The sequence below is a fragment of the Equus asinus genome, chromosome 18, assembly GCF_041296235.1.
Source record: "Equus asinus isolate D_3611 breed Donkey chromosome 18, EquAss-T2T_v2, whole genome shotgun sequence".
NCBI lineage: Eukaryota > Metazoa > Chordata > Mammalia > Perissodactyla > Equidae > Equus > Equus asinus.
Genome location: NC_091807.1, coordinates 24,115,135 through 24,130,113, shown reverse-complemented (window position 1 = coordinate 24,130,113; position 14,979 = coordinate 24,115,135). Strand labels below are relative to the sequence as shown.

Sequence of the window (14,979 nt, the reverse complement as noted above, 5' to 3'; positions counted from 1 at the left end):
ATAACTTCTCAGGCTTATCTTCTTCTCTTGTAAAGTGAGATCATTGTAGCTGCTTCAGTGCATGGTTCTGAGTACAATATGAGATAATGTACATGAAGCATTTAAGGCAGTGCCAGGCACAGGGTCCAGAATTACTGAAACTATCAACATCTTACCTTCGAGAGCCAGCTCTGGTCCGTGTCTCATCTCTCATAGTAGAGTATGCCACAAGGAAGGAAACTGAGGCTTTGCCATTCTACAATTCCATTGCTAGAACATTCTTACCTCTGCCCTCCACACCCCTTTCCTGAGTCTTTGTTAACTCTTGAGGAACAAGAAAGGGAGGACATGCCATGAGCAGAAATCCATAGACCTCAGACATTTTTGGCCCTTTCATCCCCATGATTCTGGTCAATACCACTTTAGTCCTTGCAAGTTCGTAGAATCAAAATTTTTAAAATCTGAGATCTCTGTGCCTTGAAGTACCTATGTATGGATCTGGAACCTTTTAATCAATCGATTCAATCCCACTCTGACTCTCAAATATTTAGCAGTCACAATTGTGAGAAATTTTGCTCTTTGCTGTAACATTCTCTCCTCTCCCATTTCTCTCTGTGCCGTGAATTCAGGTCCCTTTGTTTTAGATGTAGCACTTTATGCTCCTAATTCCATCCTCTTCCTGGAGTCATCCGTCTTTTGGAAAGGCAACATAAAGAAATTGAAAATCACATTCCTACCTTTGAATTTCATAGTGTGGGAGACTCTGCTACCTGCCCGTTGAATATTCGTTCCCACTTCTTCCTTTCTAAGAGAATCCCAGATTTTTTCATTCCTGATGACAGTGTACTCAGCTGAAAATACTTTTGCAGATTCCCTTGCAGCGAAATGTGGCCAGCTAACATGGTAATGGCATATAGGATGTAGATAATGGAGAGGGCATTCTTCCCATATGAAACAACAGAGCTTCATTAGGGTAAAAAACAAACAGAACCTTCATCCCTTGGCCTGTTCCTCTTGTTTCCTGCCTGGAATTGACATGGAGTCTTAAGTTTCCGTGGATTTTTTGACCACAAAACATGAGAACAAAGCCAACATTCTAAGGATGGCAGTGCAGGAAGTATTAGCCTGATGCCGGGCGGCCTCATCGAATATCTGCAGCAGCCCCAGCTTCAGTACCAGACTTCTTTTTTGTGAAAGAAAGAGTCCCATTATGTCTGTAAGCCACTTTATCGTGTGTTCTATTCCGTGGAGCGGAATGCATTCCCGACTGTTTTATATGTGGCTCACTAGCTAATTTCAGTCTGACATTATTGTCAAATTGACTGCATTGTAGATTATAACATTAAAGCATTTTATAATCTAAAAGTGAATCTATCTTTATACAAGCCAAAGGGAATTGGCCAAAAAACGCATTTCGCCCAGAGTTTAAATGACAGTGAGTTGAGTTACCACTCTTGGATGGAGAGCCTGGAGACCCAGATTTTCAGGCCGGTTCTATCGCCACTTGGCTCTATGGGCAAGCCACCTGACCTGGTTCTTTTCCTCCTGTCTGCAAAATGAGGTAATTTGAGCTAGATAGTTCTCTCAAAGACCACCAAGGAGCCAGTGGATTGAGGCCCACAGAGTCCCAATTCAGTTCAGCATCATTGTTCACCTTGCCAAGATTTTTTAGCCAAGGAGCCAAACCCAGATCTTGTTCATTGGTTTTGAAAATTCCTTTTCAATTGGAGCATGTGTGTGTGTGTGTGATATAAACTGTGAATTTTTAAAACAAGAAACCAGGTTGTATGGTTATCAATAAATATGCACAGTGTATATCAATGAATTTATCCACCACGATTAAGTGGTGCCAAATTTCCTAAACTTTGGCCTGAACAGGAACATGATTTCTCATGATACTTTGTTTTGGTCTCTTTCACTTGAATTCTGTTAAGAATTTTTTTACCTGAAGGATCAAACCAAATAAACAAAAGGTTTGTTTTTAAAACAGAAGTGCTCATGGTTCTATGTGGAAGCTAGGTACATACTATCAGATTTTTTTTAATTAAAAAACTTTTTTAGAGCAATTTTAGATTAACAGCAAAATTGAGTGGAAAGTACAGAAAGTTCCCATATGTCTCCTGTCATATCATAGATTTTTAAAAATAATTCTTTTAGAGTTAAGAAGAATTAAGCTAAAACTGGTTTATGGGTTCATTATATTTTTACCTCTCCTCTTTAATTCTTTATTAAAAGTTTTTAAACAGATTTTTGTGGTTTGAGTACTTGAAATTTCTGATGCATAGCATTCTAGTATGTTTCATCAATTTTAAAAGTAATATAAGCAGAGCTGTGAAACCACAGAGTCATTGCTAAATTTTATTTTAATGTTAGAGTACAATGAGTTTTCTATTTTGCCATTAGTCCTGAGGGCTTATTAAATAACCAGTATGAATCCTTTCAAAAAGCAGTCTTATTTGGGGGCGTGTATTTCTTGGCTATGTGCAGCATTAGAAACCTAAGAGCATCTGTACAATGCGAAATGAAATGTCACTTTGCCAATTAAAAAAAATTCAAATAGCCTTTTATAAATTAATGCAATACTTATCCTTTTGGTGAACATTGGATTTTACCTAGGTAAATATCTTTCAGTGACTTTAGCTTTGCATTAAAATCTAGTCCTCTGCAGTTTGGCCTGAGGGCAAGTAGAACAAGACACATTGTTGTCTGGCAGCTATTATTCAGTTTATGCCACGAGAACTCTAGGCCGGGGTTGAGAGTATCTGATATCTGCTCCTGATTGTCTCATGAACTGAGTTGAAAGCCTTGGGCCAGGCACTTAATCTTTCCAATAATTACCTGTAAAATAGAAAAACATCACTTAATATTTCGGACATTTGTAAATATGGCGATATGGCTTGACTAACCAGAGCTAATAAATGAGGTAGGTACCCTCAGGCCCCTTGGTCACCTCTGGCCTCTTGTGGCCTTGAAAATTAGGATGCTGGAAGTATCACGTATTCTTGCTACAGTTGATCGTCTGTCCTGAGAAACCATGAAAAGCCCACCTGAAGAAAGAGTATTGATTTTGGATGAGATTATTTTTATTTTCTATTCTCCAACTCATCTGGGTTTTAGTTTGGTTTTTTTGGTTTCATTTTGTTTTATAGTATTCTATATAAAAGAAAAAGAAAAATGTAACATCACTTGCATTATTATGTTATTTCTTTCCTGCTAATTTATATCCTCACCCTTATCTCTGGGGCTGGATTATCATCTCCCGAGGATAGGTGGCCTTAGGCACGTTTCTTACCTGGGAAGTGAGGTTTCGAGTATAAGAGATCCATCACACAGCTGTTGTGGAGCTGAGATACAGCGATGCACATGGAGCACCAGCACATGGAGCACCAGCCGCTGCCAGGGAGTCGGTGCCCGGGGCTCAGGGGTTCCTTCCCCACCAAGCACCACCCACAGTCCTTGGGGGCACCATGTCTCATAATTCTTGCATTCTCTATAACTTAAAATGCCGTGGGCATCATCAGTTGTCTTAAAAATTTAAGGAAGGACAAGATGAGAGGCTCTTTATCCCCTATGATTTGCTTAGATTTTTACCTAAATGTTATTTTATCTAAATTTATTTGTAAGTAGATACTAAATAGCATGAGACATGTTACATATTTGAGCTAGAAATAGCTTAAAGTTTAAATACCTTTACAGAAAGACAGTTTTAAAGAACCTTTTGTATAAAGGGAATGAAAAGGTTTTTTCTTCCCTTTTTTAGGGCCTATGTTATTCTTTATGGTGCATTTCAGAAAATTTCATGTAGCACACTATAAAAGACAAAAATAAATTCTTGACTTTGCTGGTGTGTGGACATCTTGTGTTTCTTGCTTATTTGGAGTCTCTGGGTTAAATCTGTTCTTGCATGTCTTGCCTGAGGGATTGCAGTGCCCTCCTCAGTGTCTCCCAGCTTTCATGATCTCACTGTGCTAGTCCATCCTTCTCTTGATTAAAGAGTATATCTGAAAAACAAACTTGAGCATGTCATTCCTGTTTACAAAATCTTTTGACCTATGTTGTCCCCAAAATGGTTAGCAAGACCATAGGCTCTAAAACTGGAGTCCAATGTATTTTCTGGTATCATTTGCTTCTGGACCCTCTTTTCCACTTAACTTGTGTTTCAGCCACAGTGGATTTCTGCTGCTTCTGCAAATAAGCTTTGCTCTTTCTTTATTCTGTCTTTGCACAGGAGCTTCCCTCATTTTGAAGTGCCTTTCGCCATCCTTCCATCCTTCCATTCTTCCATCCATCCATCCATCCATCCATCCATCCAGTATGTTCCTGTCTTCCAGAACTGGGCCAGGGATTAGGAGTAGAAGGTTAAACAAGATAGATACTGTCCTTACATCTTGGAACTTTCTTTCATTTCGTACATGACGTACTCCTACTCATTCATGACTCATCTCTAGTGTTGTTTCTGCTTTGAGGTCTTTCCCAGTGCACCCAAGCAGATTTGTTCACAATGTTGGCCCAGCACTTTCTTCATCTCTATGATAGCTTTAACTTCTTCATTCATCAGGATATTTATTACCTGCTATGTGCAGAACCTCTGCTAAGAGCTGAGGATACTGTATTGAACAAACAAATAAAAATTAAACTCGCAGCCTACATATTATTTGTAATTATCCCTCTTTCACTCTCATTAGAATGTGAGTTTATGTAGGACTTTACATAATATCTTTGTATCTGCAGTACCAGCAATGTTAGCAATAATTTGCATGATACTATACATTTTTGTTAAAAATATAGCAAAAGTCTAAGGATCACTTTTTATAATTTAATTGAATTAAACTCTCTGTGTGTATGTATTTTGTATATATAATATAAATGTGTAATACACATATGTGCATATATATATTTCTGTTTACAAAGTACAAAAATGCTAAAATTTCTATTAGTTTACAAACATTAAAATGTCTGGTACGGAGGGGTAGGCAATACTTTATATTGATTCTGCTCAGATGATTACCTAGGAATGTCAATCTGTTTTTTACTTGGATTGATGACTTTGTCATTCAGAAAGCTGTATAACTTCTCTGAAGTCTTTTTAGCCTATCTTTCCTTGCTAAGACCACTGTGATTCAGGCAGAATAACATGAAGGCTTTTCTTTTCTTGCAGTTGGCGAGTTTGTAAGCGATGCCCTCCTTGTTCCCGACAAGTGCAAATTCCTACACCAGGAAAGGATGGATGTTTGTGAAACCCACCTTCACTGGCACACCGTCGCCAAAGAGGTACCAGCCCGTATGCTCTTTCTTCTTTTAAAGTAAAGATTTCCTAGGGACATGCATAATAACATTTTAGAGGGTATTTTGAGACAACTACTGCACTGATAAATAAATTCTCCTTTATTTATCATTAAAAAAAGAATCCATGAGTGTTTTTTAAGGCGTCAAAGATATAGAACCTCTTTAGTTAGAGTCATTATGTGTCTATGCCATGTTTTGTAACTTAAAAACTATAATTTTATATTATCTATAAACCTTAAAATATACCTTTTTTCAAATTATTTTTTATTTACCTATTTTCTCTTGTCACAATGAAGGTTTTTTTTTTTTAAAGATTGGCACCTAAGCTAACAACTGTTGCCAATCTTAATTTTTTTTTTCCTGCTTTTTCTCTCCAAATCCCCCCAGTACATAGTTGCATATTTTTTAGTTGTGGGTCCTTCTAGTTGTGGCATATGGGACTCCACCTCAGCGTGGCCTGATGAGCAGTGCCATGTCCGCACTCAAGATCCGAACTGGTGAAACCCTATGCTGCCAAAGCAGAGCGCATGAACTTACCCACTCAGCCACACGGCCAGCCCAGTCACATAGGAACTTTTAATAATTTAATCTTTTTTCCTTTAATCTATTGGGAATACAGAGGTAGGACAGGAAGTAGCTTGTCCAACACCAATGTGAAAACAACAATAAGAAAACCCATCCAATTTTGTGTTCACCAGGCCATGCTACCACCTTCATTTTTTCATTGTGGGTGAGTCTATGGCACCAATCCTACTAGCCCTTTACTAACCCCTGCTTTTGGCAAAGCTGATAAAAGATATAAGACAATTGGCATAAAATGTCACTTTTTGATATTACCACCTTCAAAACTGCTCTGTCCCTTTGATATATTATGAAGTTTTTCTTTTCCTTTTTTTTTCTTAAAGATTGGCACCTGAGCTAACAACTGTTGCCAGTCTTTATTTTTTCCTTCTCCCCAAACCTCCCCCCGAGTACATAGTTGTATATTCTAGTTATAGGTCCTTCTGGTTGTGCTATATGGGATGCCACCTCAGCATGGCCTAAAGAGCGGTGCCATGTCTGCGGCCAGGATCCAAACCGGCGAAACCCCAGGCCACCGAAGCAGAGGGTGCCAACGTAACCTCTCGGCCACAGGGCTGGCCCTATTATGAAGTTTTTCTAGTAAACTTATAAAGCTTTTTTGTGGTGAGATCAGTCTCCTAGAATTAGGCTCCTTTATCTAGCTTAGTGGTTCTCAAGTAGGGTCAGTTTGCCCCCATCCCTCCCCAGGAACATGTGCCAATGTCTGGAGACATTTTTGATTGTCACAGTTGGAGGCGGTAGTCCTACTGGCATTTGGTGGCTAGAGGCCGGAGATTCTGCTAAACATCCTTCAGGGAACAGGGCGGCCCTCTTCCCCTCCCCAGCCAAAAATTATCTGGTCCAAGCTGTCCTTGCTGTCAAAGTTGAGAAACCCTGATCTAGCGCAGCTTAACCGTTGTAACTTTAAAACTGTTAGAAAACACCACTTAAGATTTAGCATTATTTTTGCCTTTTATAAAATAATATATTCTGATTTACTGTAAAATGAAATTTTCTTCATATAAAAATATATTTTGGAGGTTGAAGAGATTATCGAGCTTAAGAAAACAAAATAATTTAAAGCCCAGCTACCTATCTGATAATCTCGTTTTTCATTACTTCTTGAGTTTTCAAACAAAAAAAACTCTTCGTTACTGAGAAACAAAAATGACTCTGATTCCTATGGGGTCAAAATACACTCTAATATTTTCATCGTTTACCCATATGTGTTGAATTATTAATCTTTCCTCTGTCACCAGTGGATGCTTTCAGAGCTTTATGTTAATCTAGATTTCTGCAAATTTAGCAAATCCCAGGAAAGCAGAAAGATATTGAGGGAGAAATCTCTAATGACTAGAAGTTCTGGTTCATAGCAGAGGAAAATTTGTCCCTTGCCATGATTGTTATTCTGGAAGTGAGCCAAGAGAGTTAGAATTCTGGAATAAGATGGGTCCAAGTGAGAGAAGCTGCCATCTACAGATGGAGCTTCCATCTGTAATGGAGGTCGAAGTGAGTTGGGGATGCACATGGAGCCATCACTACTTCCTGATACTCTAATGAAGCCAGCAGGCATTGAGTCTCTGATATCTGTTCACAGTGCAGGCTTCTTCTACATCTTACTTCCCAATTAGTTTCCATTCCTATTGTTCTTATTAATTTCTATAGTAATGACATATCCTTATTAAATAAATAATAAAGTTAAAACATAAAGGTACCAAAGGAGCCTGTGCTAAAGAAACTCTTATAAATCCACTCAAAAAGTAATGAGAGGGCTGGCTCTGTGGCTGAGTGGTTAAGTTCCTGCGCTCTGCTTCCGCGGCCCAGGGTTTCGCCAGTTCGGATCCTGGGCGCGGACATGGCACCACTCATCAAGCCATGCTGAGGTGGCGTCCCACATGCCACAACTAGAAGGATCCACAACTAAAAATATACAACTGTGTACCAGGGGGCTTTGGGGAGAAAAAGGAAAAATAAAATCTTAAAAAAAAAAGTAATGATCTTTTCCATTGTAAAATTGGTTCTTGATAGATTGGGTCTGTGTGTTGATTCTTATATTTGGGATTTTCTTACAGTGAAGCAACACATCTCTTCTAACACTCTCATTCTTTTCTCCTTTTGTAGACTTGCAGTGAGAAGAGTACCAACTTGCATGACTACGGCATGTTGCTGCCCTGTGGAATTGACAAGTTCCGAGGGGTGGAGTTTGTATGTTGCCCGCTGGCCGAGGAAAGTGACAATGTTGATTCGGCAGATGCAGAGGAAGATGACTCAGATGTCTGGTGGGGTGGAGCAGATACAGACTATGCAGATGGGAGGTAAGGTGACCATTGTGTACAGTCTCTCATAGATGCTGAAACATCTAGCATGTAGTTTTATTTCTTCTGTAAGTGTATCTTTCTATTTCTCAATGAAAGGATCCCTGCCCACTCCCTTCAAAGTTTACTTTTATGGAAAAAAATCTAACCATGAAGTCCTGTTATGGGTTATGGCATGCTGTTTAATTTGAATGTAATTGATCAACTATCACTGAGTTAATTTTAACTATTTTATTTAATTAATTATTTTTTTGCTGAGGAAGATTCACCTTGAGCTAACATCTGTGCCAATCTTCCTCTATTTTATATGTGGGTTGCTGCCACATTATGGCTGCTGACAAGTGGTATAGGTCCACACCCGGGGTCTGAACCTGGCCACTGAAGCAGAGCATGCCAAACTTAACCACTATGCCATGGGCCTGGCCCCCTAACTATTTTATTTTAATCTCAAGAGTGGGGACCAAAATTCCCCTCATATTATAATAGGTCACTGGTAGTTCTACAGGGAATTGAAATCTGAGTGAATGACATGGCATTCCATTTGGTCTGTAATTTAGAAATATTTTTTGAACATTATTTTGGGATTATTTTGTCACTTATTAGCTAAATGTGAATTTTCAAGAAAGCTTTGGTTTTCGGTGTGTTTTTCATTTTAATTTTTTTTGCCTTTCATCATGTTTTCCTTTGTGAACCAAGTCAGAAGCATTCATAAATGTTTGCTAAAGTTCTTTAACTGTCTTTGGTTTTGTGATTGTTAAAAAATATATTTTAGCCTCCTTTTCTTTAGGATCTTGATCCCATAACTTATCTGATTCTTATTTTTAATTAAAGGCAAATATCTATATTAAAATCATAAAATTATAAAACCAGAATCTGGGTTAGAAAGGCCATCTGGTTCCGTCATCAATCTCTTGCTATGTCGTTCCTCAAAAGGTGATGATTATCATATCACTTCTCTTTTTCCTTCAGTTGTCTTTCATATATTCCCTAGTGTTACACTTTCTGAATGGAACATTAAATATGAATTGCAAGACTTATAATTATCAATATAAAGTTTTCTGACTTTTATATAGTCAGACCCAGAGTTTTTGTTGTTGTTTTTTTGTCATTTTTTGGGGGGTCTTTCTGGTTTTTTTTGAGGAAGATTAGCCCTGAGCTAACTACTGCCAATCCTCCTCTTTTTGTGAGGAAGACTGGCCCTGAGCTAACATCCATACCCATCCTCCTCCACTTTATATGTGGGACGCCTACCACAGCATGGCTTGCCAAGTGGTGCCATGTCCACACCCGGGATCCGAACCAGTGAACCCTGGGCTGCCAAGAAGCAGAACATGCGAACTTAACCGCTGCACCACCGGGCCGGCCCCCAGACCCAGAATTTTTAATAATATATTTTGTAGATTAAAAAAAATTAGTTTTACCAAAATACAAATATGTAAGAATCTGTGTGCACTGAGGAGCACTACTTGCCATTTCTTATCAGTTAATAGTGCTAGGCTTCCCTTTAGTGGCTATTGCTTAATTTTAACAGGACTCTCTTTTTGTTGGTTAAGTTCTTTTGTGTTCCCTCTTTACCACGTTTAGAAAAATGGGGCTCAATGTAACAGGGCATAAAGCTAAACAAACACATAAATTATAAAGAACGAGAAGAAGAAATAAGCAAAAAGTCAACTGTATGCTTACACATATTTCTCTATGTTTGTAAAACTTGAAAGTTAAATGGTCTGAACCATCCTTGTCCCAGGGCAAGAAATATCAGTGAGAGCAGAATGTCCCAGTGGGGAAACTTCTAAGCTTTTTTTCCTGTGGAATTAGTTGTGTTCTGTGCCATGGCTGGTCCCCATTCCTCTGTTCCATGTGCCAGATGTAGAAATGTCCACTGGTTTGGGTTTAATTGCTGCTTTGTCTGAAAGTTGGAGTTCCCTAGTTCTTATTGTTTTTTGTAGCTTCTTTGTATTCTTCATCACTCCTATCTAGATTTGAAAGTTTGAGAGTGATTTCTTGATACCAATGCAATCAGCATTAAAAAGGGAAAATTGGAGTTGGTTGAGCATTTTCTCTGTTCAGAATCTGTTGGGTACTTGATTTGGTCGTTTCCCATTACTGAATTGACTATGTACTGAGTAAACAACCCAAATGATGGCGAGTAAACCAAGAGAGACCTGTAGCTGGTTTCTAAGTTATAGGGAGCCAGCTGTGTACTTATAACCCTCTGTCAAGGTTGGTGACCTACCATTCATGATCATTTATATAGGAAGCACTTCTGTAACTAAAAATAGGTATTTTTGGTTTATCCTGAGAGGAACAAGCTTTTGCTAGGCTCTCTTTCCCATTTAACACATTTTTTACGTCTTGTAAAACCTCTTTTGTATTGGGAATAGATTTCAGTGTGTCTTGATCTTTTCCTCCTACACCCCTGCCAACTTACTGACTTAATTGAAAGCATTACTAACATCATATCTTATGAAATCCTCTCAGTGGTCCTTTCTTTTTCTACACCCCTTCTCACCAGTCTTGGAAATCGATCCACAGGGCTTCCTGTTCTGGCCATGAGTCCCTCATTTACTTGTTACTGTCATCCAGTAGCTGTACCTTCTTTGATATTTATCTCTCTGGTTGTATTGCCACTATTTATCCTCTTTGTTACAATCACCAAACTGTAGGACACTAGTATACAATTCTTCAACACTGCTTTTTTCCTTTGAATTTACTGTATTATCGACTACTAGGACAACTAGACAATTTCTTATCCAAACCTGATTTGACACTAGGACCACAGTCATAAACTAAAGGACCCAGACAAATGAGGTCATATGGTCACGCTACCTATTTCTGTCTTCAGTTATATCCCCATCCAAGTTGACGTGCATTTGAAATGCTAGCCATCTCTTTCTAGTCACCTTCATTTATGTTCCATTTCTGCTCTCTGCAACACAGCCATCCCTTGGATTCTGTCATCACTTAGAACTACTGCACCCATAGGGTTTCCAGCTTTGACATTCCTCTCTGACCATAATCGTCTGATCTTACACCTAAAACACTCATCAGTTACTACTAAATTTCACCCTTCCCTCATAATCACCTCCTCAGTTCAGGCTTTTAGTCTATTATCCTCTTTTTTTGTTCTTTTTTAACAGAATGTGCTCAACAGATAATCATTTTTACATATTTGAATGTTCTGGACTTGTTGATATCCTTCACATTTTCCAAACGTATTTTTGTCAGTTAATTTGTCCATATCTAGGAGAAGTTAATTTGTCCCTTTAATTTCTTCTGAGTTTTCTAAGGTTGATGTATCATGTCATGTAACCTTACCAGTTAATTCCATTTCTTATTCATGCTGTAACATCAGCTGGGATCTTAATGTTACTAGATGTACCTAATTCTCATTACTTGATGACCTATCACCTTCCACATAGCCAACCCCATTCTTCTTGGTTCCTAGCATCATTGTCCTTCATGCTCCACAGGTGACCCCTTCTTCGTCATCCATTGTGAATTTCATGGTACCTAGCATTTTGTAGGCTCTCGATACATGTTGGTTGAATACATTATGAATTTTCTCCTCTACTTCAACAGCTCTCTGTACCTTCATCCATCCTTTTTGTTTCCCATTCTCCCTCTTATGTGTATGTTCTATCTGAACTCTTGATCACCACCTCCTCCTTTCTTGTAGTTATTTATTTAAGACTTTTGTTTTAGAGTGGTTTTAGGTTCATAGCAAAATTGAACAGAAGGTATAGCGGTTTCCCATATACCTCCTACTCAACACATGCCTAATGTGCCCCATCATCAGCAACCCCCACGAGAGTGGTACATTTATTATAATTGATGAACTGAAACATTTATACATCATAACCACCCAAAATCCATAGTTTACGTTACAGTTCACTTTTGGTGGTGTACATTCTTGGTGTTGTACATTCTATGGGTTTAGACAAATATATAATGACATGTATCCGTCTTTATATTGTCATACGGAATCTTTTCAATGTGTTTCCTCTAAAAATCCTCTGTGCTCCACCTCTTCATCGCTCCCATGCTCCCAACCCCTGGCAACTGCTGATCTCTTTATTATCTCCATAATTTTACCTTTTCCAGATTGTCATATAGTTAGAATCATATGATATTTAGCCTTTTCAGATTGGCTTCTTTTACTTAGTAATATGCATTTAAAGTTCCCCATGTCTTTTCATGGCTTGATAAATAATTTCTTTATAGGGCTGAATAGTTTTCCGTTGTCTGAATGTACCACAGTTTCTTTATCCGTTCGCCTACTGAAGAGCGTCTTGATTACTTCTAAGTTTTAGCAATTATGAATAAAGCTGCTATCAACACCTGTGTGACCTGAACCTATATCCAAAAACTCTTTTTGCACAAACATCATAAAATTTGTTGCATAAGCATCGTAAAAGAGGAAAGAATACTGTCACACGTCTTTTTTAGCAATTGCAGCAACAGTTCTTGTTTTTGTTGCAAAATATTGAATGATGTCGTGCTTCCTGTTGGATGACTAAGTAGACTAGAGTATTGTATTTCCTTTTCGTTCTTAGAAATACATTGCTCACTTTTAGTTCGTGAGCTGGAGAAAATTCATCTAGGATATCATCATCTGAAGATTGATGGTCTGAGGTTTTACTTATGTGACCATTTTCATTCATCTTCTGATTTGTCTGGTAATTGTGAAATATTTCCTGTCAGTTTTCTCCCATTTGCCAATGTGGAAAATGAAAATTTTTGATTTTCAATTGTATTCAATTAAAGTCTCTAGACTTTTATATCAGCTTGAAAGATGTTTCAATATTTGGGAAATACAATATTAAAACTGCAATAATTTCCCTGTTTCATCTTCCTTCATTCTTTCATTTTCATATTATTTGATGTTCCTTAACACAGTTGGAAGTAGCTAATGAGTAATGATGAGATACTTCTTGAAGGGATAAAAATCTTAGGTATATGAAAAGTTCTTGTGGACTGATAATGGTAATTATAAAATAGAATGAGCTTTTTTTATTCTATAAAATAAAATTTCTCTAAGAAAGTATGTCAGAAATATTGACCCTTACCAGTAAATAGAACTGCTCAAAAGGTAAAACTGTGTCCAGTGGATCCTAGTGGTATTCTGAGGGTTAACAGCTTTTCCTACATACCAGGAGTTTATATTTATTATGAGGCTTTTGCGACTTTACACATTAAAAAACACTTGACACAATTTTCTACAAGCCAGATGCTCAAGAAATATTTGAGTTGAATTGATTTGACATTCACATCAAATACTTACTCAGGCATAACTGGTAACTCAAGGTTAAACTAATTGGGCTTGAAAAAAACTACTAAGGAATATCATTCCAGACATGCAATAATTAAGTGAAATTGCATCAGAAATCTCTAAAGCTGGAAAAAGAATTGCTGGGACCTCAGGAATATTTGTAACAACCTCTTAGCACCTTTACTGTAGTAACTACTTGGATATCTTTTCATTGCTTCAAAAAGTGAAATAAAATGAAATGAAATTTCAGTTACAAATGAAGGTAAGCTTCAGCTGTATTTGAGTTTGGGGATAGAAGTCCATTCTTAGAGTGGCTTTCTTATTTGAACCAGCAAGCCTTTCCTGTTCCCTAGTGTCACATTGGAGCCCTTTAATAAAAGTAACAGTAGGCAAACATTTCAGAAAGTACAAGTTATAGTCATGAGACGAGCTCAACTCCATTAGCTCTTGGCAAGCATTGTGTGATTTACAAAATGAATAAATAAACATTGTCGAGAGCAGTGGTTCTCAACGGGGTGAGATTTTGCAGCGCAAGGGACCTTTGAAAATATCTGCAGATATTTTTAGATGTCACAACTAGGGGTGTAGGCGCAGCTGGCATTCGGTGGGTAAAGACCAGGGATGTGGGTAAACATCCTGCAATACACAGGACAGCCCCACAGCAAAGAAATGTCAATAGGGCCAAGGTTGAGACACTGGTTTCTTCAGCATTGGGGCAAAGCTAGGGAAATTATTCTTTCTTAAAAACATCTTCCATCTGGGCTTTTGCCTCACCACAACCTCCCATGGACAGAAAAGCACACACCCCGGGAGTATGCCTCTTGAATGCAGCTTCTGCCCAGATGAAAATGTTTGAAATCAGAACAAACCTTCCAAACATAATTGCATGCACAGCTTCAAATACTATTGTCAAAATGTGCTGAAATGCAATGGATGATTAAGGCTTTGTATTTGTACCCAATTGCTTCGTAATTCTGATCGTTATGTCAACTATTTTTCCTTTTATTAGTATCACTACTGTCCATTTTGACTACAATAAGTATTAGCATATTTTCTGGGGCAAATTGATCGTGTTTTGAAATATTTGGTGTATTTAGAGACACGGGAGGCTGTCTCCACTTAAAATATTTTTCTGTTGCATGTAGTTTAAAAAAAGCTTAAAATATGATAATTTTTCAGAAGGTTTTGGGTCAGGGAAAATCACCTGTAATTTGACCTTAGTGTAAGTTTTGTGTTTCTATTTGGTCTTTTTTTTTGCCCCCATTTGTATATTTTGTGGTTAAAACAGAGAATTTTCATCTTTTAACTACTATTATGCATTTTTCATTTATCTCTTTAGTTGTGTGTCTTATGTCTTTATCAGTGTCACCATTGCCAGACTTTTTCTTTTTTTATCCTTTTTTTTTACGTTATAGAAGCCACAGTTTTGAATTCCTAAAGGAGTGTAGATCTACCCTCCCCACCCCATATTATATATAATAATTGCTTTAAGGTAGATTTTTGACAGTAGGATTACTGGATTAAAAGGTATGAATGTTTATCAGCACTTAAAATTTATCTCAATAGTGT

At 37.8% G+C, this 14,979-nt stretch overlaps 1 protein-coding gene across 6 annotated transcripts in view; it reads left to right on the top strand.

Moving 5' to 3' along the window:
* Positions 1-14,979, top strand: part of APP (amyloid beta precursor protein) — a 253,740-nt gene that overhangs the window by 103,701 nt on the left and 135,060 nt on the right. For all 6 annotated transcript variants that reach the window (XM_014859018.3, XM_014859014.3, XM_014859016.3 and 3 more), the window contains exons 4-5: positions 5,138-5,250; positions 7,948-8,141. In XM_014859018.3, the coding sequence (XP_014714504.3) occupies positions 5,138-5,250; positions 7,948-8,141 (307 nt within the window). The remainder of the gene's footprint in view (positions 1-5,137; positions 5,251-7,947; positions 8,142-14,979) is intronic.